The sequence below is a fragment of the Chinchilla lanigera genome, unplaced genomic scaffold (genome assembly GCF_000276665.1).
Source record: "Chinchilla lanigera isolate Chin_1 unplaced genomic scaffold, ChiLan1.0 scaffold00079, whole genome shotgun sequence".
Taxonomy (NCBI): domain Eukaryota; kingdom Metazoa; phylum Chordata; class Mammalia; order Rodentia; family Chinchillidae; genus Chinchilla; species Chinchilla lanigera.
In genome coordinates this window covers 6,291,370-6,307,762 of record NW_004955480.1, presented here as the reverse complement: position 1 = coordinate 6,307,762, position 16,393 = coordinate 6,291,370, and the positions used below count along the sequence as shown (strand labels likewise).

Here is a 16,393-nt window from a genome sequence, read left to right as displayed (position 1 = left end):
GGTCTCACTATGCAGTTCAGGCTGGCCTTGAGCTCACTTTGTTGCCCAGACAAGCCTCGAACTTGCAATGATCCTCCTGTGTCAGCCTCCAGAGTGCTGGGATTACAGGCATCAGCCACCACATCCGGCTTGACCAATTACTCTGAAGACAACAATACGCAATAAAACAACCACTGTTGATTTCCTAATATTTTGTTTTCAAATTCTGTATTGTTTTTAATGTTTTTAAAAAGTTTTCATTCTCTTTAAAATAAAAAATTAAATAGTAAAAAAAAACCTCTAAGCAGAGTCTTAGGTGATAGTAAATGAAAAACTACAGGTGAAGAAAACTTAGTAATGTATCCAATTTGAAGTAGATTTTTTTTTTTCCCATCTCATTTCTTTTATGGCTTCAGCTGATGGTTCAGAGCTCATTCCATGGATTCAGCATGAGGGAACCTCAGGTATTTACTATACTTCACCACCTCAACAAGTTTTCCATCACTTTATCGACAGCAAACATCAGTAGGAACTATGCAGTCTTACCCTTCTTATCACCAACTTTCACTCAAGCAACTCTCCAACCCTTAATACAATTAAACATTTTTACACTGCCTTATTTATTTTGTGGAGTACTACTGGCAATAATTAATTTCATTATTCGTTTAAATTTTAGTACGTATTCCTTGGTTAAGCCATTTAACTGCTCTTCTTTGTGTGTGTGAAGCAACAGAGACAAATAGGCCTTAACACATTCTCACTGGCTTGAACCACCAGTGAGTGGTGTATGTATGACTGTCCCATGGGACAGCTTGTACCACTGGTGGTATAAATGGATCGCATCAGTTTTATCAGTCAAAACTTTTACTAATAATATTAATAAAAAGTCTTAAATGAATTGAATTTAGTAGCTTGAATCTGAATAATTACTGCCTAAATATAAATATTATTTATACCAATTAAAATTGTTTCAATAAGCAACAAATTCATTTATTTCATTAAATTTATTTATATTTGTAAATTTCTTTTTTGGGAGGGCATCAGTAATTGAACTCAGGACCTTGCACTTGCCAGGCAGGTGCTTGTGCCACTGAGCTATATCCCCAGCCCTGTGAATTCCTTTAAAACATCTTATATATTAAGGAGGCTGATTTTTGGCCAGGGATTTAGCTCAGTTGGCACAGTCCCTGCCGGGCAAGTGTGAGGCCCTGGATTCAATTCCTGATACCAAAAAAAAAAAAAAAAAAAAAAAGAAAAAGAGGTGATTTGTGCAGTGTACAAAATGTCAAAATACATTTGGCTTTTCCTTTCCTTCTTTTTTAAAAATACATTTGGCTTTTTTTGCAACCACAGAAGCATCTAGTTTTTCAGGTAATTTTCAATAACATTCTCTACATTGCTTGTGTGTGTTTCTTGCTGATCTTAAGTAAGCTTCTATAAAGGGAATGTTCTTTTATGTTCTTTTGGGTAATTTGCAGCCATGGCATTTAAGGGTTTTTTAATCATTACTTCTCTAAATTTTAACATGGAAAACTATAAGTACCCCTTGCTGGTGTATATAATATACATTTACAGCTGCAATACCACAGATTAGCTGTACTACAATTTTTTTTTTTTTGGTTTTTCTCCGGTACCGGGAACCGAACTCACGACCTTGCGCTTGCCAGGCAGGCGCTTTGCCGGTGAGCTAAATCCCCAGCCCCTTGTACTACAATTTTTTATAATATTTTACTGTTTTCTTTAAGGAAACATAATACGGTGACATCTGTTCTACTAAATCATGCCTTTCTTTTCATTACTGTAATCAAAAGACAAGATCACATTTTATGTTTCCAGGTTTTCCTATCAGTTGTACATGTACAATTTTTATGAACTGTTAATTTACATAAATCAGCCCATCTAACACATTTTACACCAGAACAATAATGATCTGTCCACATTTTTGCTTTGTCTTTGCTTATCTGGTAAAAATTTTCAATCTGGATGTATTATGCTGCAAAAAAAAGGTTCTTTTTGTGAAAGTTCTTGTGCTAGGGTAAACTCAAATAATATGTGCATATCATGTGTGGTGTTCAATAACCTGTTCATTAATTTGAAAACAACGTCATAAGAATGCCTGTGCACTGAAGGGTTTGCACTTTTTCCATCATCGACATCTAAACCCATAGGCATAACCACTAGCAAACATGATTTATGTAATTTTATGCTGTATTTATGTGATTTTCCTTTGATGTATTGGTAAAAACACAGACATTCTTGCCACAAAATAATACTTTCATCTATCACTGCATTTTTTTCAGGCTTTACTGCATTCTTGAATGTACTAATAATTTTTTCTATGATTTTTCTAAATTTCCTCAAGGATTACTCAGTTCTAACACTTCAAAACAGACAAAAACCCATCACATTGCATGGCATTCTTTATACATCTGTTAGCATACTTATTATTTTCTGACCAATAAATCTAATATCTGCTAACAGTACTAGCCCCATAATTAATAATACACCTATAAAACTTCTCATGTTGCTAACTGCAACAGATTCCTAGCACTGCTGTTTTGTCATTTTATAATAGTCTCATTATATGGCATATCTATTTGTTTCTTCAACCATAATTCTGAGGATATTATCAGAGATGAATAATTTATTCAACACAACAAGATCACTGCAGTTAATACTTATTAGAACTTTAGCATTTTGAAGTTCCATATGCTCTTGTTCTATCACGTTTTCTTCTATTATTGGCTGTTATTCTTCCTCTTGATTGTCTACATTCATATCCAAATCCACACTGTATTTACTGAATGTACTAGCCATAAGATTACATTCATCTAACTCTAGCGCATTCCCATTTGAACAGTAATGGACAGGTTGTGACCTTTTCCTCTTATGAGGTATTACGGATTCATCTAATAAATCATCCATTTTCTGTATTTGACATGTCAATGGGAAAAATTTTTACAAAACTCAAATACTCTTAAAATTGAAAAGCAAACAAATTATAATACACAAATTATGTATTACTTACAAAAGAAAATGCCAAGTAAAAATGAGAAAAACCACAAAGGAAGAAAAATAATAAAAGAAAAATTTACTACTGAGCGTAATATAGCTATTAAATAACAACGCTTGTTGTTGGTTTAGCATATTATATTAACAAAAGGACATATACCGGTTAGCTATATAATATCAGACGATTGAATTCAAATCAAAGGCATCCAGCAGAGAGACATAGGAATTACAGCCCTGTTGTGAATACGGTATCATTTTCCTGCTTTAAAATGCTATTATTTTAGAGTAAACATTACAACTATTCAGTACAACTGAAAAATGGAAATTGCAATCACCTCCCACATGCCCAATCTATAATCCAAAAAAACTGATATAACTTTAATCCAAAAAAAACTGATAATACTTTAACTGAAATGTACTTCCCTTAAATCCTTTTTAGTTTGCCACTTGAACTTTTGCTCAAATTTCATTTGACTACCTGTTATAAAATTGCAAGCACCACCTCCGCTCTAGCATTCTGTATGTTTCTCTTTGTTGTCCCAATGGCACTATCTCCACATATTCCTGTGTATCTAGTATGTGTATGCATGTATATATCACAAATAAAATTTACTTATCTTCCTGGTCTCATTAGACTACAAATGTGTACAAGGACAAGGATCTTTTTCGTTGGTCAGTAGGAGCTTAGCAGCTCTTCGTTGAATTAATGACTAGAAATGGACCAGAAATTTGCTTTGTAAAGCCAAAGGGTCTTGCTTTGCTTAGGGGAAAACCATGCTTGGGGAAAAGAAAGGACTAAATTTGTATTGTTCTATTGATGATAAAGTGATATGATTGGTTAGTTTATGAGTTACTCAAGAAAGTTAGAATATTATATAAAAAATTTCATTAAAAAACTATGTTATAGGATTAAGATGTGATACTTATATATATATGAATTCCCCATGATGAATGTATTATGTATCACAAACTTTTAATATTAACCAGTCTTGGTTCTTCTGTTAACTCCTACATAAAAAAGTGTTCCTTACTGTTTAGTACTATGTGTAGATGACTACATATAATGTAGTTGGTTAAGGGTTAATTTCACTGTCTGCCATGTTAGAATATAACAAAGAAAATTACCCAGACATGTGGTCATTTAAAACATAGAGCCCAAAATAGAATTACATCTTTTTTAACAATCAAGCCAACACTTTTCCCTTTCATGTACTAGATTATACTTTTTCCAATGAATTAAGATTATGAACCTTTATTTGGAATAAAGAATAAATAATATAGTGATAAATGAAAGAACCAATTTCTTCCCCAGATTTTAAAAAACACTTCAAAAAATATTAGGATGCTGGCCGTGGTGGCACCTATAATCCCAGCACTCAGGAGGCTGAGGCAGAAAGATCATTGCAAATTTGAGAACAGCCTGGGCTACACAGTGAGCTCAAGACCAGCCTGAACTACATAGTGAGACCCTGTCTCATAAAACAAATGAACACATAAATAAAATTAAGGCTATGTAAAACCATTGAAAGAATGAGCAAACATTATTGAAAGAAATTTAGAAATCACTTATACTGTACTATTTTGGTCTGATCCCCAGAATATCTTAGAGTATTAGTACATCATCTACAAGGATTTCCTACAGATGTTTTTGTGAAGATCTGTGTTCCTGACCACATCAATCTGATTAAGAATCACCTAACTAAATTAGATCAGCATAGTTCTGGGGGTGGCTGAAAGAATTAATTGGAATGAAAAGGAAATTAAGAAGGAAGGCTGCTTCTGGTTCTTTAAAGGAGCTCCAGCCTTCACCTTCCCCTTCACCTTGCACATCATCTCCTGGCTTCCACCGCAGACGCTTTGGCTTCCTGACAGCAGACTCATGAGGGACACCAGAGTGAGCTCCAGGCTTCAACTGGACCCTTCAGATCTCTAGTGCACAACTTTTTTGCACTTGCACATATGATTCTGTGAGCAGCCACCGTAATCCAATCTTGTAAATTCTTATATATGTATATCTTGCATTAAATCTTTTTCTCTTGTAAACACTTACTGATACAGATTTTGATACTGAGAAAGGGGCATTACTCTCCCTTTGAAACATGGCTCTTGACTGGCTACTGGGTCTTACTAGAAACTCAGTAGTCACCATGCGACCTGGGTTTTCCATTATGAGCTGCGTGTTATCTGATCTATGCCTATACTGGCAATCTGAACAACTACTTTGAAGAAAACAATATGCAATATGACAACCATTGTTAATTTCCTATAAAAAACAAACCTGGATGTGCACAAGGATGTGCCTCATTAAATGGAAATAGTGCATGCATGACCACACCAGAGCAGGGCCAGAGGGCCAGAGGGCATAACTAAGCTACATGAAGAAATTTCCCAGATGCCCACAGCTCCTACTCCTACTATTTTGCCTTCTTTCTTCCAGCATCTATCTATTGCCTTGTGGGGTATCATATGATCAGTTGTCAGGGGAAGAGAAGGCTGTGGCCTGATTTACAGATGGTTCTGCATGTTATGCAGGTATCACCTGCCAATGGATTACAGTAGCTTTCTAGGATATCCCTGAAGGTCAGTAGCAAAGGGAAATATGCACAGTGGGCAGGACTTCAGGCAGTATACCTAGTAATACATTTTGCCTGGAAGGGAAAATGGTGCTGACCTGTATGGGATATAGCCAATAGTCTGGCTGGACAGTAACAAAATTGGAAGAAATATACTAGAAAATTTGTGTTGAAGATATTTCGGGAAGAGGGATATAGATCTCTCCATATGGGCAAGGGATATAAAAATATTTGTATCCAATGTACATCCTCAAAAAAAGTGATCTCAGCTGAAGAGGACTTTAGCAATCAAATGGAAAGGATGACTCATTCTGTAGCTAGCAGTCAACTTCTTTCTTCAACCACCTCTTGTCACTGCCCAATGGGTGGTTGCTCATATACAAAGTGGCTATGGTGGCAGGGATGGATAGAGGGTATGCATGGGCTCAGCAACATGGGGTTCCACTCACCAAGGCTGATCTGGCTATGGCCAGTGCTGAATGCCCAATATACCAGCAGCAGAGATGAACACTGACTCCGTGATATGGCACCATTCCCTGGGGGTGATGAGCCTGTGAGCTGGTGGCAGATTGATTTTACTGGGCCATAACTACCATAGAAAGGACAGTGCTTTGTCCTTACTGGCATAGACACAATTCTGGGTATGGATTTGCATTCACTGCATGTAATGCTTCTGTCAAAACTACTACCTGTGGACTTACAGAATGCTTTATCCACCATCATGGAATACACACACCAATTACTTCTGACGAAGAAACGTATTTTATGGCCAAAGAAGTGAGACAATGGGCTCATGCTCATGGAATTTACTGGTTTTACCACATTCCTCACCATCCAGAAGCAACTGGAATGACAGAAAGATGGAATGATCTCTTGGAGACACTGTTATAGTGCCAGATAGGTGACAACAGCTTGCAGGGTAGGGGTTCTTCAAAAGGCTGTACTTGCTCTGAATCAGCATCCACCATATGGTACTGTGTCTCCCATAGCCAGGATTCATGGGTCAGGAATCAAGGGGTGGAAGTAGGAATGGTACCACTCAATATTACCTGTAGTAATCCACTACGCAAAAGTTTTGCTTCCTGTTCCTGTGACCTTATGCTCTGTTGGGTTACAAGTCTTACTTCCAGAGAGGGGAAGGCTTATACAAGGAAGCACAACAATGGTATCACTGAACTGGAAACTAAGACTTCCCTCTGGTCATTTTGGTCTTTTCATACCTGTGAGTTAACAAGCTGCAAAGGGAGTTGCACCGCTGATAGGGCTGAATGACCCAGGCTATCAAGGGAAAATTGGATTATTACTCCACAATGGAAGAAAAGAAGAATATACTTAAAATATAGGAGAACCTTTAGGGGCACCTCCTGGTATTACCATGCCCTTTTATTAAGGTTAATAGGAAAGTACTATAACTCAAACCAGGCAGTATGACAAATAGTCCAGAACCTTCAGGAATGAAGCTATGAGTTACCCTACCAGGGAAGGAGCCAAGACCCACTAAGATGCTTGTTAAAGGTCAAGGGAACACAGAATAGGTAGTAAAAGAAGGTAGTTCTAAGTACCAGCTGTGATCCCATAATCAGTCATAGAAATGATTATTCTCTCCTAATATGCTTTCTGTGTAATATAATGTTGACAGACTTAATATTGGTTCTTAAGTATTGTTAAACCTATGTTCAGGTTATGAAATGTGAGGAGTAAGCATCACCCAAAGAAAACCTGCCTTCTATTCTGGGAGTGAAGCTGTATATTTCCATTTATATGCAGGAAAGTTGTAACGTGTCAGGCATAATTATGAACTTATCTTTATATCTGCAGACTATAGTTTAAGGTAATGTGTCTGGTTGTCAAGTTGAGAAGGGGTAAATTTTGAGAGTTAACTGATTGTGTCAACTTGAGTAAGAAATGCCCAACTAAAGTGGCTCAGCATAGTTTAGGTGGGGCTGAAGGGGTTAACTGAAGACAGAAGACCCATCCTGGGTGTGAGCACCAACAACAAAATGGCTTGCCACCTGAATGGAATAAACGGGAAATGAAGAAGGAAGGCTTGTTTCGGTTTTTTGGGAGGAGCTCCAGGCTTCACCTTCACCTTTTTTGTCTCTTGGCTTCCAGGACAAATCCTTCAGCCTTCCATCGCAGACCCTTCAACCTCGCATGGGACACTACAATGAGCTCTTCACATCTTCAGTGCACAGACAGCCCTTTCACACTTTTCTATATCTGACTCTGTGTGAGGCCACTGTCAGCCAATCTTGAAAATTCTTATATATTTGTGTATCTTGCATTAAATCTGTTTCTCTAAGTCCACTGATAGTAGCTATGAGTAACACTGAAAAAGCAAAATGTGGATAGGCAATCATGATTTTAAAATACTGCTTTTGATTTTCAAAACATTCATTTTTTAAAAGATTTATGCACTATTAACATACTGAGAATTAATTACACCAATTACTATTTTAGGTAGTAGGGATATATCGAAACACACAAAAATCTCTTCCTAATTAGTTCTTCTATTCTAAAAGACACAGATGAACAGATTTTAAAAGGGCGAATGGAGAGAATAAATGAAATGTAAAGTAGAATAAAGCAAAATAGAAAGAGTGAATGAGTTACCATAATAGAATGGTTAGGGCACAGCTTGATTAGGATAGAAGTAATATCTGATGAGGTGAAGGAGTGAATAATGCTCACTGGCAGAAACAGGATTCCAGGCAGAAGTAAGAGCAAGTTACGAGACCCTGAGATGAAAATAAAGACTGCACATTTGCAGTAAAGCAAAATGCCAGTATATCTTCAAAAGAAGTAACAGTAAAAATGTGGTCAAAGAACCAATAGAACTAGTGTGCAGACAGTGCTTGGAAGATTTTATTCTAAGTGACATGCAAAGTAAGGGAAAGGTCTTTGGGAAAAATAATCTGGCAGAAAAGTAGAAATTGAAACATGACATGGGACCCTCCCTAGTAGTATAAGCCAGATATGCTGGGCCTTAGATTAGGGTGTTAGCAATGGAAATGATGACACATGTTAGATTTAGGAATGATTTGAAAGTAGAGGCTGAATGATAGGTTGGATGTGAGGTATAAAAGACCCTGAGAAATCAAGAAAGGCTCCTAGCTTTTAGGTGTGATCAGCTGGGTTATAAGTGATACTTTCTACTAAGATGGGAAATGCCGAGGTAGAGGAAGGGATTAAAATCAAATATTCTGTTTTAAACAGGTAATTCTGACATGTCTATTAGACATTTTAACAGGCAATATTAAATAGGTAGTTAGAAATAAGATAACGTGAAGGAAAGTTCAGGATTATATGGGAAGTGCTAATAATTCAGTATTAGCACACACGATACTCAAAGTCACTGGTCTAAAGGAGACCATCAAGTGAATGAAGGTATATCATGAAAAGACAGTTGAAGACTAAATCCTCCAACTCTTTAACATTTATAGATAGGAAGCAGAGAACCAGCAAGAAGCAATGTGAAGAAAGCATTTATGAGAAAAGAGAAAAAAAAATTCAGAATGACATAATTTCCCACATCAATGAAAGAAAGCCATTAACTCTTTCAAATGATGCTGACTGGCTGAATAAGAAGGACACTCTGAAAACAGTAAGATCAAAACACCAATGAAACTGAAAACAAATATTAGTGGTGTGGAAGAGAAGAAAGTCTAGCAAGGGTTGAAAAAAGAAGAGTGCAGATGGTATAAGAACATGCAATGATAAATATTTATTAAAAACCTACTGTATGAACACTAGGACCTTGAAACATTAAACAAAACTAAAAATTTCAATTTTTCACAGTGTTTAAAATCTAGAAGGAGACAGTAAGTAAATTAAATAACAGAAGGTAACTGTCCTTTAAAAAGGAGGGGATGTTTAGTTTTTGGAGGCTTAAAGGAGAGATATGTAAAGTAACTACCTATAAGACCGGAAATTGGTAAGTTAAGTCTGACTTTGGAAGTCAGCATCTTCTGGTCAATTTCAGCTCTTATAGAGCAAGTATATAACGAGAATTAGACTAAAACACAGGTAAGGTTCTGAAAGGCACAAATGAAAAAAAGAGAGGAAAAAACATAACTTTTCATTACATGCAAAGTGTTTACAGTGATCAAGCACAGTATCTGAGCTAAGTAAAGAAAAAAAGTCATAAGGAGACAATGGTCAAAAGCAGTGTTGTCAAAAAGGTTAAAGGTTACAATGAAGCAAAAAAAAAGGAATGAAAAGGAAAGAAAACTATGATGGTAGTCAGAAAAAGCATAGGTGAAGTTAGATTTGGGAGGGAGTAAAGGTCTAAGGATGATCATAGGAAAAGGTGGACAGAGGAGAACACAGGAAAACACTGGATATAAAAAGACAAGTGACCGAGAGACCAGGTGTTAATGTAACAGCTACATAAAATTTAAAGTCAGCATGAACTCTGATGAGAATATATTTGGGAGAAAGAAAGTGAAAAGGCTGTTAGAGGTCTGCAACATGGCAATATTGAGGAAGCTCAAGGTTTTGAGTGAAGAGGGCAAACAAATGACTGGGAAGCCACTATAAAGATGCCTGCCAGTTTTATCACTGTTACATAAAACAAGGAATTAAAAACAATCTGCAAGTGAGATGGATATAGAAATATCCTTTGCAATATACAGGTTTCAATAATAGCATAAAGTAAAGAAAGAGATATAGATTTTGCTAAAGAAGGATCATAATTCCTTAAGACACAATAGAGAGAATATGGGCATTTGTAAAACGGGCAGGAGACTGGGTTGAATCAGGGCAACAAAAAAGTCTAAGGCACGTAAGAAACTGAGTGATAACTAAGACTTGGAAGTTTTCCTTTAATCCTTTCTAATCTCTTCTGGATGCTGCTGCAAGTGGAACAGTGATCTTATCAGAAATGCAAAAAGTCTTAAATCCAGTTCTAATCTTAAAGAGTATTCTTAGAATTTGGTTAGTATCCTATAGGTACATGGTAAACCAAGTTGAAAAGTTTTGCAGCAATACTCGGGAACTCAACTCATAATGGTGTGTGAATCATTTTAACTGCACAAGCACACAGTCCTAAACAAGTTTTAGAACAACAGTCCTAAAGGGGATACCCACAAAAGAGAAATTCAAAATATGATCACAACGATACTACAAATGAATAAATGTGGAAGGGGACACTGAGCTCTGAGTGAAGCCTATGAAATTTATACAGCTATTTAATGATATCTACAGTTAGAGAAAAGCAATCTAAAAGATTAATACTGTCTACTTCTAATAAATACTTTATTATCAGCCATAAAAACAGTTGGCAGTGAACTGAATTAATGTTTATTTAATTCTACAGCATAATGCTTAAACATTAAGAATTTGAACAGGAAAAAAAGCTTGTTTTCAGAAAAGGGATGGAAAACTTTACATTTGAAACCTACCTATCAATTTAAGAGGAAAGGGTTGATTAATAAGAGTTTTAAAATAATTCCATCAGAGCCACTAATATTTTTTGGGGAAAAAATAAAATGTAACACTTTGTCAGAATACTAGCTACCCAACTGCTAAGGATATACAGAAGTAAAACATAAAGCAGGAAAAACATTTTGACAAAGACTAGTTTCACTTTATTATATTTAGTATACATATCTGTCCAATTCAGTGAAGGCCAGCAGGTTAATTTAAAAATAAAAGTGAGACATCTTCCTGAATCACAAGCCAGATATTTACATACTTCAGGTGAAAAAGAAGGTAAAGCTAAAAGCCAAAATAAACTAGTCTACACTTTATGGAGTTAACTTTTCAAGGCATTTTATATTCAAAGACCTATGCTCATCCATATCAAAACATACCAATTGATATTCATACTATATACAGTAATCCTTAAGTACAATGTAAGGAAATATACTACATGTACATGCTAAATAATTCACTTTTTAAAAAAGCACAAACTATTAACTGAACTCCAAATGTCTGAAGAAATTGAAAGATAATTACAGTTTATCTTAGTACTATCTCATTCAGTATTTAGAGAAACTGAAAGATAACTAGATATAGTTTATTTTAGTAATAATTCATTCAAGAAATATGTAGTGAGGACACATTTGTCCCAGACACTGAGGATTCTGCACTAAACAAAGTAAAATCCCTATTATCATGGAGATTTCTTTCTAGTTTAGTACTCTAGTTATTTTAGGGTCACTCCCTAAAAGGATTCTGTTTTGAAACATTTCTTGATGTACAGAATACAAAAATCTAGTTAAAATTTCACAGAACATTTCTCTCCTGTTTTATATGTTCAACCCTGAGACAGTATTTTTTTTGACTAATTACAATGTATTGTCTGAGCTGTATTTAAACATCCTTCATTCCAAAGGTTAAGGCCAGGGACATTCCTAAACTCTATAATCAAATACTGCTCTATGGGAACTAAAAAAAAATAAAAAAAAGCCCTAAGAAAAAAATAAAAGCCGTAAGAAATATACAAGTCATCTCACAATTTCTCTCTATTCTGCCTAATCCAAATAAAATAATTCTTATCCTAGGCTGTAAATAGTGGAGAATTGGAACTGTTTTCTGCTTAGTATTTTTAAAAATTGTGCTGCTCCTTACATAAAATACCTTTCATCTTAATTTCTTCTTGAAATGTTTGTAAGACAGAATTAAAAGACATGCTACAGTATTTAATTTCACTAAACTTCTTTGCCCCATCAGTTAAAAGGATAGCAACAATGCCTACCTCTTAATATTGGTTTAGAGTTAAATGAGGTAAGGCATAAAAAAGGACTTAGTGCTTAATCATTACTAGTAATAACAATGATTATCATTATTCCAGATAGGAACATTCTCAGTAACAATAGCTTATATTAATCATCAGCATAATCTCAACAATCTTAAGTTTGGAAACACAATAAACAAGGTACAATAGGAAATCATAAGATATTTTTATCCAAAATTCCTAAAAATGACTGAATTTGGGGAAATTTCAGAAAGCAAAACCTTAATTAACAAGATGCTTTATCAAAATTTTATCTGCTACTCCAAAAATTCATAATATTTTGTCTTTTTCTTGCCTTTTATTTCAAAGTAGAGTGCAGTAGAGTTTGACTAGAATTCAAAAGATAAACAAAAGACATACCAGGTAATGGAGTTTAAGACCATTCTAGCCCTATCCTGGTCAGACCATATTGGAAATTTCTAAAATGATTCTATTTAAAGAAAATAAATAACATTTTTTTTTAAAAAAAGAAGAAGGTAAAGGCCTGGGAATATGAGTCAATGATAAAGCACTTGCCTAGCATGCAAGAGTCCCTTGGTTGAATCCCCTGCACCACGCACAAGCACGCACGCATGCACAAACGCGTGCACACGGGCACAGAAATCCCATGTCATCTAATGGAAAGCTCTGCATGTTTAACTAAATCTGGAAAGTAAAGATGAACTACAAATAAAGGAATGAACAAAGCCCTGAAATGAAGTAAAAACAGCAACAGGAATCTTTCATTTAAAAACTCTTCAAACTTTGAAGAATCGTCAAGAAAACCAAGAAATCTTCAAATGGAGAGGTCACTAAATATCCAATAACACTCACCCAACCACTGGTAGGAGATCTCTTGGACACCCAGATGCTTGAATCAGCTGAAATAGTACCAAGTTTTTACTGATTACTCTTAACAGGGAAACGGCGCACAGGCTAACTCCATACTATCAAAAATTAAAGGAAATTATTATTGATAATTCTACTTACTACTATTAAAAACAATTTAAAGGAAAAAGAGACTGAGGAATGAGTTCCAAGGTAAATGAAACTTACTATGTACCTATGTGTAAATGTGTGTATTTCTCCCAGCTTACTTAGTCATATAAGTCTGAAAAACACAGTGATAGAATAAAACTTCTCTAACTTAATGGTCTAAAGTCTTAAACTGTGTAAGATGCTTTTAACACTGGTTCAAATTGAAAGTTTTGAAAAAAAATTTGTTTTTTAAAGATAATGCAAACTTCCCAACACTGACTACTTTAGTAACACAAAGGAAAAAGTTTATAGTCTCTTGCACTTAAAAAATACCTTTTAACTTTAGGCCTTTGAATTATACTAATGATTCTATTTAGAGGACTCGGATATTTCAACACACAAAAGAGTTCATATTCCTTAACACTAAAGAAAAGATTCTCAAGAATTAGGAGTATTTTCAACATTACTGATTAAAACATGACAGTTATCAATTTAATAGAAAATATCTGATGGAATCTAATTTTAAAGAATAAAATACAGCCACCACCTATATGAGGATATAGTGTTTTCTTAATCTGGAGAATATCAGGGATAGTATTACACTTCCCAAGAGACACCATAACTTACTCCAAACAACTATGGGGTAGAAAAAAAAGGACACTGTACTGCTATAGGAAAGGCTAAAAACAAACAGTGGTAGATTCTATATTTTTCCCAAGTAACTAAAATATAGTATAAAAACCACTTCTGCCTAATGGATGTATGTCAACAGAACAAGTAAAACAAAGACAATTTGATTTCAAAAGTTTAGATAGATAAGTAAAAATATTAATGCCAAGAAAGGCCATGTAAGCTAACAAATCACTAAAATAATGTGCCAGCAAACATACTCCAACAAGGCTGATATTTAACTGTAGGGAAAAGTTTGTGATATAATACACCTGTAACTTATTGAACATCCAACCCTTGAACCCTTAAGAATAGCAATAAAATAAGGAAATCCAGAAACATAAAAATATTTTAAAAGGTACTGATAGTAAAGGAGGAAAATGTATGATGAAGTCAGGAAGAGCCTTGAGAACAGAATGTCAAAAGGGAATACCTAAATACAAAACTAGCACTACACTGATTGGAAATCCTACTGTTCCTAAAAATATGACCAAAAAGTAAAGATACAGAATGAATTAAGAATATAGTAGGGATTGACATATTAAAAAACTCAACTGATACATACAAGACTCTTGTCTGAGGAAAAATTCAAACATTTAGTCTCTACTGCAAAATTAAATTACAAAGCATACCAGTGTATTACCTTTCTTTCGAAAGAGTGCATTTAGGTAATTTTCTGCTTGGCATTCAATCTTATCAGTGTTGGACTGGCCCTGAGATGATAGCTCCTCTGTTGGTGTTGACTGTGAAGAATCAAGAGATGGTATACAATCCTAAAATTATAAAAATGCAACATACCAAATTACTTTATAAACATAAAATTTCTTAAAAAATTGCGAAAATTAATTCTCTAAATTCTCGTTTTTCTACCTTTTAAATTATACCAAATTATATCAAAGGAACATAAAATTTTGGACAAGAGTCGGGAAAAAGAGAAACTCTGAAAGAGGTCCCAAATCCCTGATTCCTTAACAAAACTACAGTTTAAAAAAAAGAAAGGAAGAGGGGCTGGGGATTTAGCTCAGCGGCAAAGCGCCTGCCTGGCAAGTGCAAGGTCGTGAGTTCAGTTCCCGGTACCGGAGAAAAAGCAAAAAAAAAAAAAAAAAAGAAGAGTAGTTGAACCATAAACTATATGGCTCAATAAACTGACTATATGGTATGCTAGTACTTTAACCTTATCAGAGTTTTAACAACAAAGCAGATATGTTTACCCACTAATTTGAACAAAATCAGTATAGATTCTCACATTCTCATTTCTTCACAGTTCTTCTCACAACAGTGGATAAGAAATCAGGGCATCCTATCATACAAGATGCTGGTTCACAGTTTATGTCCTGTATTCAGTAGGAATATTTCCTGTATCCAGGAAATATTTATGAAAGCCAAAAGATGTAAAGAGTAAATGAAAGACTAAAAACTAGTAGTACATTATCCCCTTATTAGAGATTCCTAAGAAATCAGATTGTAGGGTGGTCTCAGCCCAAGGTAGGCCTCCAATCTCACCCTATATACCTAAAATACCAAAATGACCTCAAGTAAATTCATAAACCAGGGAATAAGAAATAAATATGAAATACGCAGAAAAGATGAGTATTCTAGGGTTTTTCACCTGCAAATTAAATTCAATGTTGGATTTTTCAGTATAAACTTTGATATATTCATTTCATCTAGCAAAATCAAGTATTTAAACTTTTCACCATGAGTCACAAATTTTCAGGACAAATTAAGTGAAAAAAAGAACTCTATTAAAATTGTGCAATTAGTTTAAAAATAATTTCATGGCACTAAAACTTACACTGACTGCTTCTCTCTGTAGGTTACAAAATGAACATTTTTCATCCATAGACCAGTCAGTCAGCTCTTCTGGTTCACAGTCTTTAAAAAGAGGGAAAAATATTCATTAAATACACTAACTTATTATAACCAATAAAAATTCCCACTCTTCACAGCAATGGCAAAAGGACCAAAACAAAAAAACCCTAACTACTAACAGTAAGGGGAGGAGCCTAACTTTAAACTAATGATATCTAGAAAGAAACAGAGAAGTCCACAAGAATACTGTCATTTTACACTATTATGAAACAAGCAGCAAGAACAATGAGCTGGTTATAATTTAACAATCCTCCAACAACAGCGTTGTAAAGTATCACCTAACTTTCTGGAATATTCAAGTTATCATCTGTTCAGTACTTTTATTTTTATTTCACAGTGAAGGAAATCAGCACAAAGAAGGTGATATGGGGAGGAAAGGACTGCATTTTGCATAGCATGAGAGACAAGATAAAATAGAAAAGTGAAAGAAAGGACCAGGCAAGCCCCACAGATTTGACAAAATAGAAAGATATCTACAAAAACAAGTAGTAATTCATAGAACAAAAGTCAGATCAGATTTTTATTACATTTTCAAAAACTTTACTACAAGAGTTAAAGAGTAAAAATCTGGTAAAGGACTAAGATACATTAT

The 16,393-nt window shown here is 34.8% G+C and overlaps 1 protein-coding gene across 10 annotated transcripts in view; it reads right to left on the bottom strand.

The window, feature by feature from the left end:
- Lcorl (ligand dependent nuclear receptor corepressor-like) overlaps nucleotides 1-16,393 on the bottom strand; it is a 156,563-nt gene that overhangs the window by 90,260 nt on the left and 49,910 nt on the right. For all 10 annotated transcript variants that reach the window (XM_013503313.1, XM_005402490.2, XM_005402491.2 and 7 more), the window contains 2 exons: nucleotides 15,725-15,804; nucleotides 14,573-14,702 (listed from right to left, as the gene is read on the bottom strand). In XM_013503313.1, the coding sequence (XP_013358767.1) occupies nucleotides 14,573-14,702; nucleotides 15,725-15,804 (210 nt within the window). The remainder of the gene's footprint in view (nucleotides 1-14,572; nucleotides 14,703-15,724; nucleotides 15,805-16,393) is intronic.